Below are 16,061 nucleotides of genomic sequence, written 5' to 3' on the forward strand. Positions count from 1 at the left end.
ATGATTTGGCATTTAGCCATAGATCTTCTTGCTGGTGGAACATCTCCCGTGGTGGACAGTGGTTCAACAGATCTCCTAAGCAAGAGCCATCAGCAAATTCAAGAATGGGAGCTCAGCCCACTCAGTCACTTCTTCTGGGGTTGGAGCACACAAACACTCAACCTGTGCACCACACACGAAAACACACAATGTCTAAACCTTGTATCCAGGTGCACTCACTCGCTGCCCTTGGGCCGTGCTCTGTGGATAAGTGATACAGGAATATTTAAATGTGCTTTTCCTCATCTCCCACTGATAGCATATGTCATCTGAAAAATGTAAGAGACATCTCCTTATATCAGGTGCTTTTAGCAGCAGTCTCGGTGTATATTTAAAATAAAAATACACCACTCCAGTTCGTTTTTAAGAGTGTCATTAAAACCTTGATTGGAGGACTTAAACGCACCATTCTTCTAGATCACCATTGTCCTTATCAGACATATGTTACTCCACTCATGTCAACTGCAGTTCTTATCCTGGATAGTAGCTATACTTGTTGCTGTGATTACCTTTCGCAGGTTAAATGAACTACACACTTTGTCAGTGTAGTAACAGTTTATTCAAGTAGACAAGGACAAGATTGTTCTTAGGACCTATCTTTGTTTCTTGACAAACGTTTTCTCTGAAGTTGATGTCAGTTAGCCTCTTGATTTGCCACTTTTTTCACACAACTTCATCTGATAGCAGAAAGGGCATAACATATGTTAACTGTTAGGAGAGTTTTTGTGTACCATGTTGACTGTTAGAAAGACTGAACGACTATTTATTGTGTTTTTTACAGCCCAAACCTAGCCAATCCATCTCAAGGTTTGGCATAGCCAGGTTGATTGTAAAATGCATCCAGATTTGTTATGCTACAGCTAGGCTTACATTCTACTTGTAGAAAAGGGCCCACAATGGCCCTTCTAGGCAGTAACCCTCTATCAGGGACGTCTGCATAAGTGGTACTTGCTCTACTATCCACACATCGACTAAATGTTACTGTGTGGACATGCATGCATGGGAAATAACAAAAGTGGGCCAAATTGTCGTTGATCTTCCTTCTCACAAACCACTGGTTAGGGCTCGCCTGCTGATGCGCTTCAGCGCATAGCTGGCGAAGCTCTATAGGGGCTTATCCAGTGTTTATCCACTGGCGATTCCACTGGCGATTCCTTCAAGTGCATGTGCTTTTTAGGTCATTGCGCTTGCGCAAGCCCTAAAAAGCGCGTGCACAATGCCACCAGCCGCCTGCCTGCCTGCCTCGCATTACCACATCAAAGGCAGCCCTCCGAGCGCATTTCTCACCCCCTAATTATTCACGGCCGGCCGGCAGGCACATCAAAGGCTGCTGCTGCCGTGACTCGCATTTCTCCTCCCTCCTCCCCTATCACTGCCCAGGCCGGCCGTACTTTCTCTTTACAAGGGCGCCCATTCCTGAATCACTTGAAATCTCTCCACATTATTTGCATTTTGTTAATTAAAAAAATTAACTTCAACACAGCGTTGCACATTTTTCTCGACTTCGGAAGGATGAGTCCCAATCTCATTTGTACAAAGTGTTGTAATGGGATTATTGGAGAGTTAGAGAAACGTGCTCACAAGTTACATTTTTATGCAAATCATCTGAGTAAATAAACAATAGCATGGTGCCGTTTGCGTCCTTGACTTGATCTGGTTTTTATTTTTATTTTGCTATTATTCTCACAAAGGCTAAGAAGGTCTGCCTACTTTAGTATTAAGTGCTATACGTCGCATAAGCAACAGCTAACCATTCACTCACCCACGCAACGCCACTCACCCATGCAACGCCACTCACCCACGCAACGCCACTCACCCACGCAACGCCACTCACCCACGCAACGCCACTCACCCACGCAACGCCACTCACACACGCAACGCCACTCACACACGCAACGCCACTCACACACGCAACGCCACTCACACACGCAACGCCACTCACACACGCAACGCCACACACACACGCAACGCCACACACACACGCAACGCCACACACACACGCAACGCCACACACACATGCAACGCCACTCACACATGCAACGCCACTCACACATGCAACGCCACTCACACATGCAACGCCACTCACACATGCAACGCCACTCACACATGCAACGCCACTCAACCACGCAACGCCACTCAACCACGCAACGCCACTCAACCACGCAACGCCACTCAGCCACGCAACGCCACTCAGCCACGCAACGCCACTCAGCCACGCAACGCCACTCAGCCACGCAACGCCACTCAGCCACGCAACGCCACTCAGCCACGCAACGCCACTCACACACGCAATGCCACTCACACACGCAACGCCACTCACACACGCAACGCCACACACACACGCAACGCCACACACACACACGCAACGCCACACACACACGCAACGCCACTCACACACGCAACGCCACTCACACATGCAACGCCACACACACACACGCAACGCCACTCACACATGCAACGCCACTCACACATGCAACGCCACTCACACATGCAACGCCACTCACACATGCAACGCCACTCACACACGCAACGCCACTCAACCACGCAACGCCACTCACCCACGCAACGCCACTCACCCACGCAACGCCACTCACCCACGCAACGCCACTCACCCACGCAACGCCACTCACCCACGCAACGCCACTCACCCACGCAACGCCACTCACCCACGCAACGCCACTCAGCCACGCAACGCCACACACACACGCAACGCCACACACACACGCAACGCCACACACACACGCAACGCCACACACACACGCAACGCCACACACACACACGCAACGCCACTCACACACGCAACGCCACTCACACACGCAACGCCACTCACACACGCAACGCCACTCACACACGCAACGCCACTCACACACGCAACGCCACTCACCCACGCAACGCCACTCACCCACGCAACGCCACTCACCCACGCAACGCCACTCACCCACGCAACGCCACTCACCCACGCAACGCCACTCACCCACGCAACGCCACTCACCCACGCAACGCCACTCACCCACGCAACGCCACTCACCCACGCAACGCCACACACACACGCAACGCCACACACGCAACGCCACACACACACGCAACGCCACTCACCCACGCAACGCCACTCACCCACGCAACGCCACTCACCCACGCAACGCCACTCACCCACGCAACGCCGCTCAGCCACGCAACGCCGCTCAGCCACGCAACGCCGCTCAGCCACGCAACGCCGCTCAGCCACGCAACGCCGCTCAGCCACGCAACGCCGCTCACCCACGCAACGCCGCTCACCCACGCAACGCCACTCACCCACGCAACGCCACTCATCCACGCAACGCCACTCATCCACGCAACGCCACTCATCCATATGCAAAACGAAAAATGTCAAACTCTTCTATTGCGAGACCTATTGCATTTTCAATGCTTGTATATATCTGCAACTGTACTCTTTCATACAAAAGAGCAAAAGGCCTAGGATTTATGCTTTTTGGGGATGGGTAATGGTGTCACCATGTACTATAATAAATTACCCTCTGCCGATGTTGAAAATTAAATTGCAAGCCTCCTCAGAGTTCCATGACCATATAAAGGAACTCCTCACTGACTTAATATAGCTTTATAATACATAGAAGCTGGATTTTCAGTACAAAAGAGGTCTCTAATTTCCTTATTACTGTTGTGACGCCACCAGTCAACTGTGATAAGAAAATTATGTAGCTATACAAACACGTTGGTATCCTACAAACGGAAGACATGTGCCAAGAGGGAAGCTCTTCCAGTTTGTATGGATAACATACCCAACGCCCCACACACACACCGCCACACACACACACCGCCACACACACACACACACAACCCCCCCCCACACACACACACACCCCACACACACAACCCCACACACCCCACACACAACCATACACATACAACCCCACACACAACACCCCCACACACAACCACACACACACCCCCCCACACACACAACCACACACACAACCCCAAACACACAACCCACACACACAACCCCCCCTACACAACCCCCCCCCACACACACACTCCTACCGCCCTCACTCTATCGCCCTCACTTTATTGCCCTCACTCACTCTATCGCCCTCACTCTATCTATCGCCCTCACTCTATCTATCGCCCTCACTCTATCTATCGCCCTCACTCTATCTATCGCCCTCACTCTATCTATCGCCCTCACTCTATCTATCGCCCTCACTCTATCTATCGCCCTCACTCACTCTATCGCCCTCACTCACTCTATCGCCCTCACTCTATCAATCGCCCTCACTCTATCAATCGCCCTCACTCTATCATTCGCCCTCACTCTATCAATCGCCCTCACTCTATCAATCGCCCTCACTCTATCGCCCTCACTCTATCGCCCTCACTCTATCTATCGCCCTCATTCTATCTATCTATGTTCTACCTGCACCTCAATGCTCTTGCTTCCTGACATTGCTGTCTCTGGTCCACTCGGGTGTGTCAAAAAAGTCATCCAAGAGCTCTTCGCTGATGCTCCACCCTGGGAGCGGGGAGAGAGAGGGGTGAAGCGACCTATAAGGTACAGACCAAGAGGCTTATTTTGAGTTTGGCGGACAACATACACCTTAACAAGCATTTACAATGCAATAGGTCTCGCATTATTAAAGTTGGAGCAATTGGCATTGTAAATGACAATGTATTTTATTCATTGTTTTTAAAACCTGCAATCGGTGCATAAACACGCACTTTGAACGTATATTCCTTGCTTACAATGAGCAAAGCTGGCAGTAAAAGAGACTTACAGCCTTGCTTCTCATAAGCATGGACTATAAGTGCAAAGTGCTTGTTTACGCAACGGTGCAAATGAAGAAAAGGCATTGTCATTTACAATGCCAATAGCTCAAACTTTAATAATGCGAGACCTATTGCATTGTAAATGCTTGTTTTGATGAGAGCCACTAATTTGCAGTCTATTCAAAGTATGTGATTTACAGCTACACATTCAAACAGAAAACTTTATTAATCTGTAGCTATTAATGTGTGTCTTGTAATGCTGTAGACTCACATATGCTCTATCCGCCTGCCCAGATACAAGCTCCCATAACTCATGTGATACTTGCCATACTCTTTCTGATCTTTCCATACTCCATTTCAAAGACCTTATAATGCTTTGCATTTCAACTTTTATACTTACCTCTAGGGACAAGATACAATCTGAGGTGGAGCATGTGTCTTGGTGCATTTTGGGTTTCAGGAAAAGATATCACAGGTCACCTCAAAGCTGAAACCCAAGAAAACAACTTATGTTCTGAGCTCAACAGTGGATGGCAGGTCTTTGCAAAGGATATGAATGTACGGCATTACTAGCTGCAGATCTATTGTTACAGGTAAGTAACTTGTTCTTTACACCTACAAGCCAAGAAGGAAGACCAACTGTGTAAATACAACCCAAAACCTACCTCATAAATATGTACGCTATGTTTATAAGTATTTTTTATCAAAGAGAACAAATATACTATGTACACCTTGCTGTGATTATAGTGCACAAAGAGCAGTGTGTCAAATTACATTAATTTTCATGCCACTGAAAAACATTTAAAATTGAGCATGCATTTGAAAAATTCTTGATTCTTGATGTCACTGTCTGCCCCTCCATCATGTCTGATAATGCTGTCTAGGTAAGTGAACTCTTCAGCCATGGCTAGGTCCTCTCCATACACCTTGATTGGTGAATGGTTAGGAAATTAAGTGGCATAACTTCAGATTTTTTCATGGTGATCTTAAGGCTTACTTGCTGTGCATGGATGTTGAGCCGAAGCGACTTTTCTTGAATATGCTGGTGTATGTGCAAGAGAGCAAAGCCAGATCATCAACATAGTCAAGGTCCTCGATTGTAGAGAATAAGGCCCATCTGGTGACTCTAACTGGGTCTTATTTTGTGCATTGAATCTCCAAGTCGATGACTACCTTAAAGAGCAACACTGACATCTGCATCCCTCTAACACCAGTCTTGACTTGGAAGCTATACTCACTATTTCCCACCTTGCATGTAAAATTATAATAGACGCTCTAGATAATGAGAACTATTGTCTGTTGTATGCCGTAGGGGCTCAGTATACGCCATGGTGGATACTGTCAAACGCTTTTCCAAAAACAATTAAGTTGATCAATAGTTGTCTCTGTCATACAGAGCATTGCTCCATGATGTTGTGTAAAGTAAGAATCTGATCAACACAAGCTCTGTCCTTGAAGAACTCAGCCCATTCTTTTTTTAACTGCTTGCACACGGCATCAGAAATGCACTGTATAATGATTTTCACCAGGGTTTTACTCAGGATTGACAGAAGGGTGATCCAACGCAAGTTGTTAAAGTTGAATAATGCCCCCTTCTTGGAAATTGTGACAATGTTGCCTTGGTTTCAGTCATCTGGTACTTTCTTTCCCTCCCAAATCAATGAAAACAGTGGTTGTTGGATCGTGATGCTGTTTCAGGGTCTGAACATTTTGGCATTGAAGTTGCCTTGTCCAGGAACTTTTTCTTTATTGATAGATCAGAAGGCAGTGACTCCACTGCAATCAGAATAAATATTCTTTAGGATGGTCATCAATTGTGTTTCCCTCTAATTAGCTTACCTTCACAGGGATGGTGGCTTGCAAGACTGCAGACACCCATCCATGTGAATGTTTTTCAAAAATATTTTTTTTTCCATTTTTTTTAAATCACCGGAATTTTGTAAACAAAACAGTTGATTTAACCCCTTCCATGCTTCAGACGGCCCCGGCCGTCCGACGTCACAGTGGGCTTGTGCGAAGGACGGCCGGGGGCCGTCCGAACCCCGCCCACTAAATAAATCACCAGCACCGTGGCGGTCAATGTGTTAAAAAATAAATGTTTTCCATTGTGAAAACCATCAATGAGAATTCTCAGTGGTCCCCTGAACCACTGCCTACTCCTCCTGAAGCCGTCACCATGATCAGCAAAGGCAAAAGGATCATGTTTTGGAGTGTGATGTTACCACCCCACCACCCAACATCCAAGTTGGACATAACTGTGCAAGTCTGTTACCACACCCAACTTGGGAGTCTGAAACTTTTCAGTGGTTTGTGACCAAAATTACTGTCCAAAACAATTAATAATAAGTATATTGGTTCCGAATTTAGAAAGGATGCCCATGATACCCCCCTTCCAAATTGTAAGATGACATCCATTTCTAAACCTATTTAATGATTCTGAAAAACTGGCATCTTTTTCTGAGGATCAGGACTCTCTGCGATCGCCCACACTGTCCTGAACATGATCTGAAGTGACTTGAATTAAAAAACAAGTAGGAGGCAGCTGAGCAGTCCTCAGAAATGAAACAACCAATAGTTAAAACTTCCCATTTCTTGTTATGGCAGACCTAATTCTGCTTCCACTACCCATGATGGAAATAAAAGAAGGGCTGCTCTGGCCAGGCTGAAGGTATAGCTATGAGGCCAGCTTTTGGGAGAGGCAGGTAAGGAAATGTCAACTCTTCCTCCTCCTACGGCCCACACCCGCTGCACGCTCAGCCTCCTACAAACGTTTTTGGGGCCAACACTTTCTATTTCTTTTTTTGTAAACACATTGAGCACTGGGGCAGAACAGGTTTTCATGAAAATATTTTTGGAAAAAAGATTTTTCTGTAGCTATGCTAAAGAATTCTGCAGCAGATACTACAAAGGGATAGAAAAACAACAAATACAAATAACTAAGGTTTATTTACATTGTGGGTCAAATGTAGAAGACGAATGATATTGCAGCATTGTTGGCATATATGCACTGGAATGACATGCGGTGGTGGTTAGCATTATATAAATGCGAATAACATAACCTCTGGGAGAATAGACAAATGTTAGTGTTCTTTGTCATGTCTCATCTGTGAGTGGTTACATCTGTCATCATTGACATATTATTTTTATGTAAGAGATTCGGGAGCGACATCCCTGCCGATAATGTGGTTTGATGATGGACATTAAGTATTATCCCAGGCCTATACTGAAAGAGCAAAGGAAAACATTAAGGAATATGTACTTGTACTAATACATATTACTTTTCAAAACCACAATTGCCCTACTTTAGGGTAAAATGGAAAATGATTAATTTTCTGGGGATCGTGTTTCAGCCAATTCTTTACTCGTGCTTTCTTGCTGGCAACATTAGTAAACTCTTGATCCTTTCTTCGGCTGCTAGAGGCATAATTTTAGAACGTCCAGTGAACATTTTGCATTAGCAGATCCTTTAAATTGTTAATCTTTTCTGGACCCCACGATTGGATGGCAGCGACAGAAGCGGAGTGTAAGAAATCTTTGTTCTGAGATATAGGTGTTGGCTCTCTAAATATGTTTTACATGTTGTATATTCATCTAGGTGATAATTGTTTTATACATGCAATGGAACAACTGTGATGGAAAGTTAAGCTAAAAAACAATATTACTGAATTTTGCACTTATGATTTTCTTTTTTTAACATATATGGTTGGATTATTGGAGCAATTGTGTTTATTTCAACTAACATGGTGATGGATAAAAATGATTGAATGAAGCTCAGCGATCGCTTGGACCTTATTCCAGTCCATCATTTTGCACCCACTATGCCACACCGGAGAGACCTGCCATATCCAAGTCAGTATTGAGCCTGCTCCTACAGGAAGAGGCCAGGTCTGGCCAGACCCGGCCAGACCCAACCCCATCTAGATGGAAACACAAGCAATCCCATTCCGGTGTTGACCTACATAGGTTTTGTCAGTGGGGTACAGCTTGAGTTTGTAGCACAGTGAGCACCAGACCCACTTTTGAACAAACCCATCGCAATTAGGCCATATACTACAACAAGGTAATGTTATTAATGTTTAATTTCAGCAATTGGTTATCGGTCAGGCTGCTTTTCAGTTCATTAATTTCTGCTCCAGATAGAGACCAGTCATATGTCGTAGCATAGAAAAGTAAGCTGCCTGGTTCTGTACTAACTGTAGTTGGTGTATGGTTTTGGGCTGTCAGAACCACTGCTATATTTGAGGCACGTAATATTGTGAGATTCATTGTCCAGTGAGAATAGCAAAGGCATGGGAAATTTGCTGCTTGATCTGGCGATCCTAAAGTGCCACCTTGGTGGACACATTTATTTGAAGCACAACGGACAAGATGACATCAAACATCTCCAAGTTGTTGGCTGCCTTCTGTACAGTGGGCAGACCCAGAGTTGACATCCACATGAACTGGAGAGGCCAAGGTACTAAGGCACTAAATAGCATTATCATGCATTTTGTTTTAGTCAGACAAAAACCGTTAAAGTTAATCCACTCTTAAATGTAGATGACGTTGTCAAGATAGCGCCGTTCTTGTTCACCTCAGTTTCGCCATCAAGTATGAGATTTACAGTTGCATGACTGCTGAGCATGTGGGCCATCTGCGTCATGTACTACATGATGAGGGTTAATAATACCGCACGTGATATCAGTGGTAGGTGATAAGAGGGATACCAGTTCCAGCTGGTAGGAATGGATGGACAGAAAGGAAGCAAACCACATAAGCTGGTGCCATCAGTAATCAATTCCCGCTTTAGATGCTTAGGAGGATGTACTAACCAACTGCAATTTAGCTCTTGGACAAGCCAGGTAGCATTAAATGCAGCTATGATTGTTCACCATTGACAGTAAGTAGATCTTTCAAGACATTCATAAGTAGGATTCTTGTACCATGGCAGGGACAAGAATGCTATTCACATCATTTTTTGAAGCTGTTCTTTGCAGTGTGAGAGACTGGTCAAAATTCTGAGACTTCACTGCAGTAGAGTATTTTGACATGTCTAAAGTTTGTCAGGATCACATTTTGTGCACTTGGCTTCTTAAGTAATAGGGTGGTGTCACATCTTGTTCTTAGTGTGTGGTGGTTTCGTCACAGCTACATGAAGGCTTGATGAGTTGAGTAACTTGCTGGGGCCAATTATTTAATTAACTTTAGGTCCCCCCAAAAAATCAAGATCATGCCAAACTCAGCAAGAGTTGCTACTCTTGACAGTGCGCTGATATGGTTTCTGATAGAGAGTCAATGAAAGTCTACATGTTGCAAGGACATCAATCAAGGAAAGGATGAGTTACCATGAGTCCTCGTGCAGGTGTTGAGCTGGAGCTGAGCTGCAAGCCTTTGGGGAGGGAGCATCCACTTTTGTAAGATGCAGACATATTCCTTCGAAGAGCTCTCTGCATCTTCTAAGCCTTGCAATCAACTCTCTTGGTTTCATAGTGTTCAATTGTAACCTCTTCTGGAAAGATGCCAGTTGACAGTTTACTTTCTTGCTTTGTTTTTAATGTATGGTTGATGTGCCTGACTGCTTGTCCCTAAGATGATCAAGGTCACATATTCCTACTTGTATTCTTTTTTTTCTGTAATGCCTTTTGTTGAAAGCGCTGCACGTCTAGGTTCCTCACTTGGCCTTTATTGACATGACATATACTTGGCATATATGTCATGCTTTTAGGAAGGCTTTGCCATTTTATCTGTGGCTACTGATAAGAGATCCTGCATATGCTAAGATGTAGTATGTTTGTATTCTATGTGCAGTGAATAACAGTCAGGATCAAGCCTTAATAAATCTTTTGGCTGGCTTGGAAGATGACGGCTACCAAGGAAATGGTTCCCGGCTATCGTCGCAGCAGCAGCGCTTCAATGAGACTTGCAGTACCTTGCAGAACAGTGATGATGAGGAAAACGACCCCCAGTTGACAAAGGAAGACATGGAGCTGAGTATGTTGATGTCGCAAAGATGGGACAGCACTGTAGAAGAGGACGATGCCAAGCGACAGTAGGTTTCCACCCGCTTTAGAGTTTTTTCTAGTCTGAAAGTTGTTAAACTTCTTGGTAATGAATCATTAAGCAAGAGTTTTGTCTGATCTACAGAATAGTACGTTTTTGAAAATGTGTTTTGAATGAAGTTTTCAGCAGTCAATGCAAGTAGATATATTCCGATCAGTGCTACTGCACCTCTTTTTACAAAGGTCAAAAGTTATTGTTAGAAATCAAACAAGTCACCATGTTGAAGCATGCTCTCACAAAAGATAATTGTCATTATCAGCTTGTTACATCTGTTACATTAAAGGGAGTTTTTGTCGATTTTTCCTAAACACCCCTGTTGTATATGTCTCTTACAACATGGATGACAAACACATTCATAGCATCAACCACCCCTTGACTGGCTTGAGTCAGATGACATAGGTTTTCAATATGCCAGATTACACATATTTTAGATTGATTATGCTGACCTTCTGTTTGCCTGGGCACCAATGTTTCCTCTAATTATTTTCCTCTGTGTCCGGCAGTATAAGGTGTCTGCGCTGCAGCCAAGGCTAGGTTTGCCAAGACCAGACTGCGCGTGTGGGTGCAGCGACAAATATCAGTGCAAAAGTCACTCCAAACATTTGCTTAAAAAGTGAAAAGATGGTGCATTTCCACTCATACAGCGCCACATGATGGATCTTAAGGCAGGTTTGCAATCTAGATGCACACACCATGACATGAATTGGTTACACAGGCAAGTACACTTCAGCTTTAGAAAAGCACAGGATTCCAACGGTGGTACCATTATAAGATTTTACTAAAGATTCTCACTGGAGCTCTGTTCACAGGGTGGGGAAATGTTGGGAGCCTATACAATATCGCATACCGGGGGATACATGAAGGAGGGCACATGTTATACCCCCCTGTGTGCATGCCCTCCCAGTACCTGCACAGCATGGACTTTGCAGTCCATGCCCTGCAGGAATTTGCTTTTGCGTTCACATTGCAGTTTTTTTTTTATAGGAACCGTTGTGGGACAGTAACGAAAAAAGTCAAAATCTGGCCGGCGGTGCTCACACAGGTTTAGTGGTGCGGGAATGGGACGGTCCTGCACCGCCAAACTCGTAATAAGGCCCTAAGTCAGCATGGTAATCTTAGCATTTGTAGCAAGACCAGCAGACCTGCCAGCAGCAAAAACTAACGGTATTTCTTGGATAGCTGACAGAGCAGCAGGAACACAGAATGCATTGCAGCAGCGGTGTGATGTGCACTTGCACAGGAGAGGGAAAAAAGACATCAGGCATCTGGCAACAGAGGTTCTGCATGGAAAGGATGATTGGAAGCTGGTTAATGCATCAGGTGCTGAGGAAAATGACATAGGCATGTTTTGTTTATATTTTCATCATACAATCTACTTAAGTTTTTATAAGTAACAGTCATAGTATTGTTCATACTCCCATATCTTCTGATTAAAACAGTGGCATATCATTTAGTTCACAAAATAATGTATGGATATTAATATAGTGTGAAGGTAGCTGGAGAGCAAATTCTCTGTACCCTCCAAGCCAAAACGTTTCCATGTCAAATTTGTTTGAGTAACTCTAAATCCAACAAAACTGTGGATTTCTTGTAGTTGTCATTCATTGTGTTTTTCATCCATGATGCACGTGGAGTATCGCCAGTGCCTTCAATACATTTTGCTAATTGGGTGCGGCTGTGGGGCAGATTGGGTGAGTATTCATGTTAATCGCAGCCCCCGTCACACGCTGCAATTAAAACACAAACTTTCTCAGCAGCATGCAATCTGCCCTGCACAGGGCCACCCTTAGAGCTGGTGGCCCCTAGTGCGATAATGGTTGTTGGTGCCCCCCAATGACCACCTCGCCATGGATTTTCCTTACCACCCTTTAACAGTGCCCCTCAAGTCTCCATTACCACTCTCTCTGAGATTAATTTAATTCGTTTTGTAGCACACCTCATACTAGTGTAGGGTGTCAGAGGACTTTTCATTTCACACACATTAAACAGAGACAATCATTCGTAGGTATGTAATTCAGTGTAGGAGAAATGTTACCTAATACCGAGGACAGCAAAGTGTAGGAGTGGCATGTCATCATACTGGTAGGGAGTATAGTGTGAGTGCTTGGTCTGGAGAAGCACAAATCCAGAATTAAAAATGTAATACCATGGTTAGGGGTTCTCTTTAATAAGAATTGTTTGTACCCAAATTAACACTTTTTGCAACATTAGGATAGTGAATGGCTGGGGAAAAGAAGCTTAACGCTCTAATCTATACCTTGCAGTATGCATGATGTTCTTTGATGACAGTTATAGACAGTTCTTTTACTGTTCTGTATTATAATTTTAACTTATAAACTACAATTAACAAAATTACCTCTCTGACAAAAGTATTAACACGCTAATCTATTTTCATTCTATGCACTTTGTGATCTGCATGGTGCACGTTCTTTGCAGCAGGCATATTAACCCTGTGCGCTACATTAAAACTTCCTCTAGAGAGAACTCTTGAGAGTTATCTTGACATTTTTATTATTTTATGTAAAATTGCTGGAGGCAAGGGACGTCGCAGTAGGTGTTTTTAAAACAATAATTAATTGCAGTTATGACACAGGCGGCCGTGCACCACAATGCACCCAACTACCTCGCTCAAAAGTTGTCTATATCAGGAGGTTCGAGATCCAATAGAAGCTCAAAAAATCTACTCCTGAAACCTCGTAGATTCCGGAAAGAGAAAACATACAAGCGCTCCTTCTCAGGCATGGCACCCAGGATTTGGAATGCGCTCCCCCCTGAAACCAGGCGTATCTCCTCCACTGCACTCTTCAAGAAAGAGGTGAAAACCATCCTTCTGGCCAAGATCTCCTGAACCTTATAGGTGCTGGATCAGAGACCCAGCATTGCATTGTTTCAATGCACACCTTGTCCTTGGACACAATACTTCTACTTGATGGGGACACTACTACGCTACTTTCTTACTACCGACCAATATATGATACACGTTGGTTCACTGACTCACTCTCCCGATGCCCCCACTCAGTGCTCTCTCTATACTAAAACATTGGTATAAGCCTTCCACTCACCCAAGGTGTACCTGAACACCTCTGTAGTGGGATCAATGACTTGTGCCGTCTTATATTACTGGTTTACCTGATTGTATATTGATATGTTTTATGTATGTTATTATTATCCTATCATGTTGTGACTACTACACTGCTCCCACTACCTCTGTTCACTCCTACTGCCCCCACCCTGTCTTTGTGAAGCGCTCTGATATCTGTAAGGATCTTGTTCGCGCTATATAAAACTTTGAGTAAATAAATAAATAATTTACCTAGAAACACATTGTCTCCACCCGAAGTCAGCACCCAATACAGTGGCACTGGTCACACCGCCCTAGAGCTGGCCCTGGCCCTGCAGCCGAGCCCTATTAACCAAAGAAAGGCATCAAGTCTACCAGGGACATCTTAAGGATTTTGGAGGCCCTAGGTTAAACCTATTTTGGGGGCCCTGGGCCAAACTTATTTCAGCTTGTTCATGCCCTCCTAGGCCAGGTCACTGACAGCAGACTGTTGCAATTGACCAAATTCTAAATGTGTTTACATCTAATTTTCAGGGATAGTGTTGTGTGTTATCAATATTGTATTGTATTGTATTGTATTGTAATTGCATTGCTATAGTGCTTACTACCCCTGATGAGGCGTCAAAGCGCTTTTTCGATGAGTGGCTGCTTCTCCGGAATCCATAAAGGATTAGTGGTGAATTAGTATGGTGGATATGTTAGTCAGGTATTTGGATTCAGAAGGATAGTGGAGGGATAGAAGAGGGAAAAAGGTTTGCATTTATATAGCGCTTGTTACCCTTGATGGGATGTTGAAGCACTTTTTTGGCGAGTAGCAGTGTACTCCGGAACCCATTAAGGGTTAGTGGTGAATCAGAATAGTGAAATATGAAAGTAATTTGAGTGGTAAATGATGAAGATGGCCTTAAAAATGACACTGTCCTAGATAGGAAGCTTGTGTGGTTGGTTCCTTGACCTTTATTTTACTCTCGAAAACGGAATGTGACTCAGTAATTCAGGTCAGAAAGTTCCATTGGGAGTGAGGTCATGGCTGATTTGAAAATTGTTCTTTACGCGCACAGATGAGCTGAACAGCCTTGTAACGAAAAGCTAATTGGAGGATATAAAGTGTTGATTTATGTATTACATCCATCACTCTGCTTTTCTCAGCCAATTTCTATGAGTATGAAAAAGAGGACAACTCACACCAATATGTGAAACAAACAGGAATGTCTAAGGAAGGGCCAGGCCAGCCAGTCACTCACTGGGCACCCCTAGATTTCAGTTCACGAGAGAATCAGCCTGAAGACGCGAGTCAAGCTATTCAGAGCCCCTTTAACTTTCTACCAGCAACTTCCATACTGCCCTCTACCAGCAAGACGAAATCTCCATTCATGAACCGATCAGACAACTCTGATCATTTAGAGCAATTTACATTCAGGATCGAAGAAGCCACTGAATCTATGCAGACCACACCATTGCCAAAGAACTATGGCCGTAGTGGAATTTTCTAACACATCTATCACACTCCATTACTCTCCACTCACTGGCTTCTGAAAATCATGTATGCTCAGTACCTACCTAATCATAGGTTTTAGGGACCGCAAAGTGGCTGTGAGGTTGTAGCTCTGGAAGAGGCTTGTCGTCAAGGAATTCCTTTATGCCGGGTTCAGGCATGTTCCATCCACAGGAGTTGGAGGTGTAGTTCATTCAGGGATATAACACAGCTGTGTTATGAAAAGTATGGCGAAGGTAGAGATAAGGCAATTTTAGTTTGATGGCGACTTTTGGGTAAGCATATCAAATATGTCAAACTCATTTAGGTAGGAGCAATCATAGCACGAGGTAAGGCTGCTGCCTTAAGATGACAGCACTAGGTCACGTGAAATTACTAGATCTGAAAATGGTTAGCTCGTCTCCTTTCATCATGATGTCAGCACTCAGTGGTGTCGAATAACAAGAAAAGACCTCAAAACAGATATTTCATCTCATCGTAGATGTCGGCACTAGATGGTGTTAAATTAGGCCAGAAAACAGCTCCTTCATATCAACATAAGATTTTAATATTAAGTGGTGCGAAATTACATGTAAGGGCATGAAAATGTCTATCTCATCTCATAATAGCATAAAATGTCAACACTAACTGGTGTCAGATTACAGATTGTAACACATCAGC

General features: G+C 44.3%; 1 protein-coding gene across 2 annotated transcripts in view; it reads left to right on the forward strand.

Annotated features, from left to right (window-relative positions):
• Positions 1–16,061, forward strand: part of REV3L (REV3 like, DNA directed polymerase zeta catalytic subunit) — a 954,247-nt gene that overhangs the window by 465,866 nt on the left and 472,320 nt on the right. For both annotated transcript variants that reach the window (XM_078649145.1, XM_078649144.1), the window contains exon 11: positions 10,594–10,834. In XM_078649145.1, coding sequence (XP_078505271.1) covers positions 10,594–10,834 — 241 coding nt within the window. The remainder of the gene's footprint in view (positions 1–10,593; positions 10,835–16,061) is intronic.

The sequence above is a fragment of the Lissotriton helveticus genome, chromosome 6, assembly GCF_964261635.1.
Source record: "Lissotriton helveticus chromosome 6, aLisHel1.1, whole genome shotgun sequence".
Taxonomy (NCBI): Eukaryota; Metazoa; Chordata; class Amphibia; order Caudata; family Salamandridae; genus Lissotriton; species Lissotriton helveticus.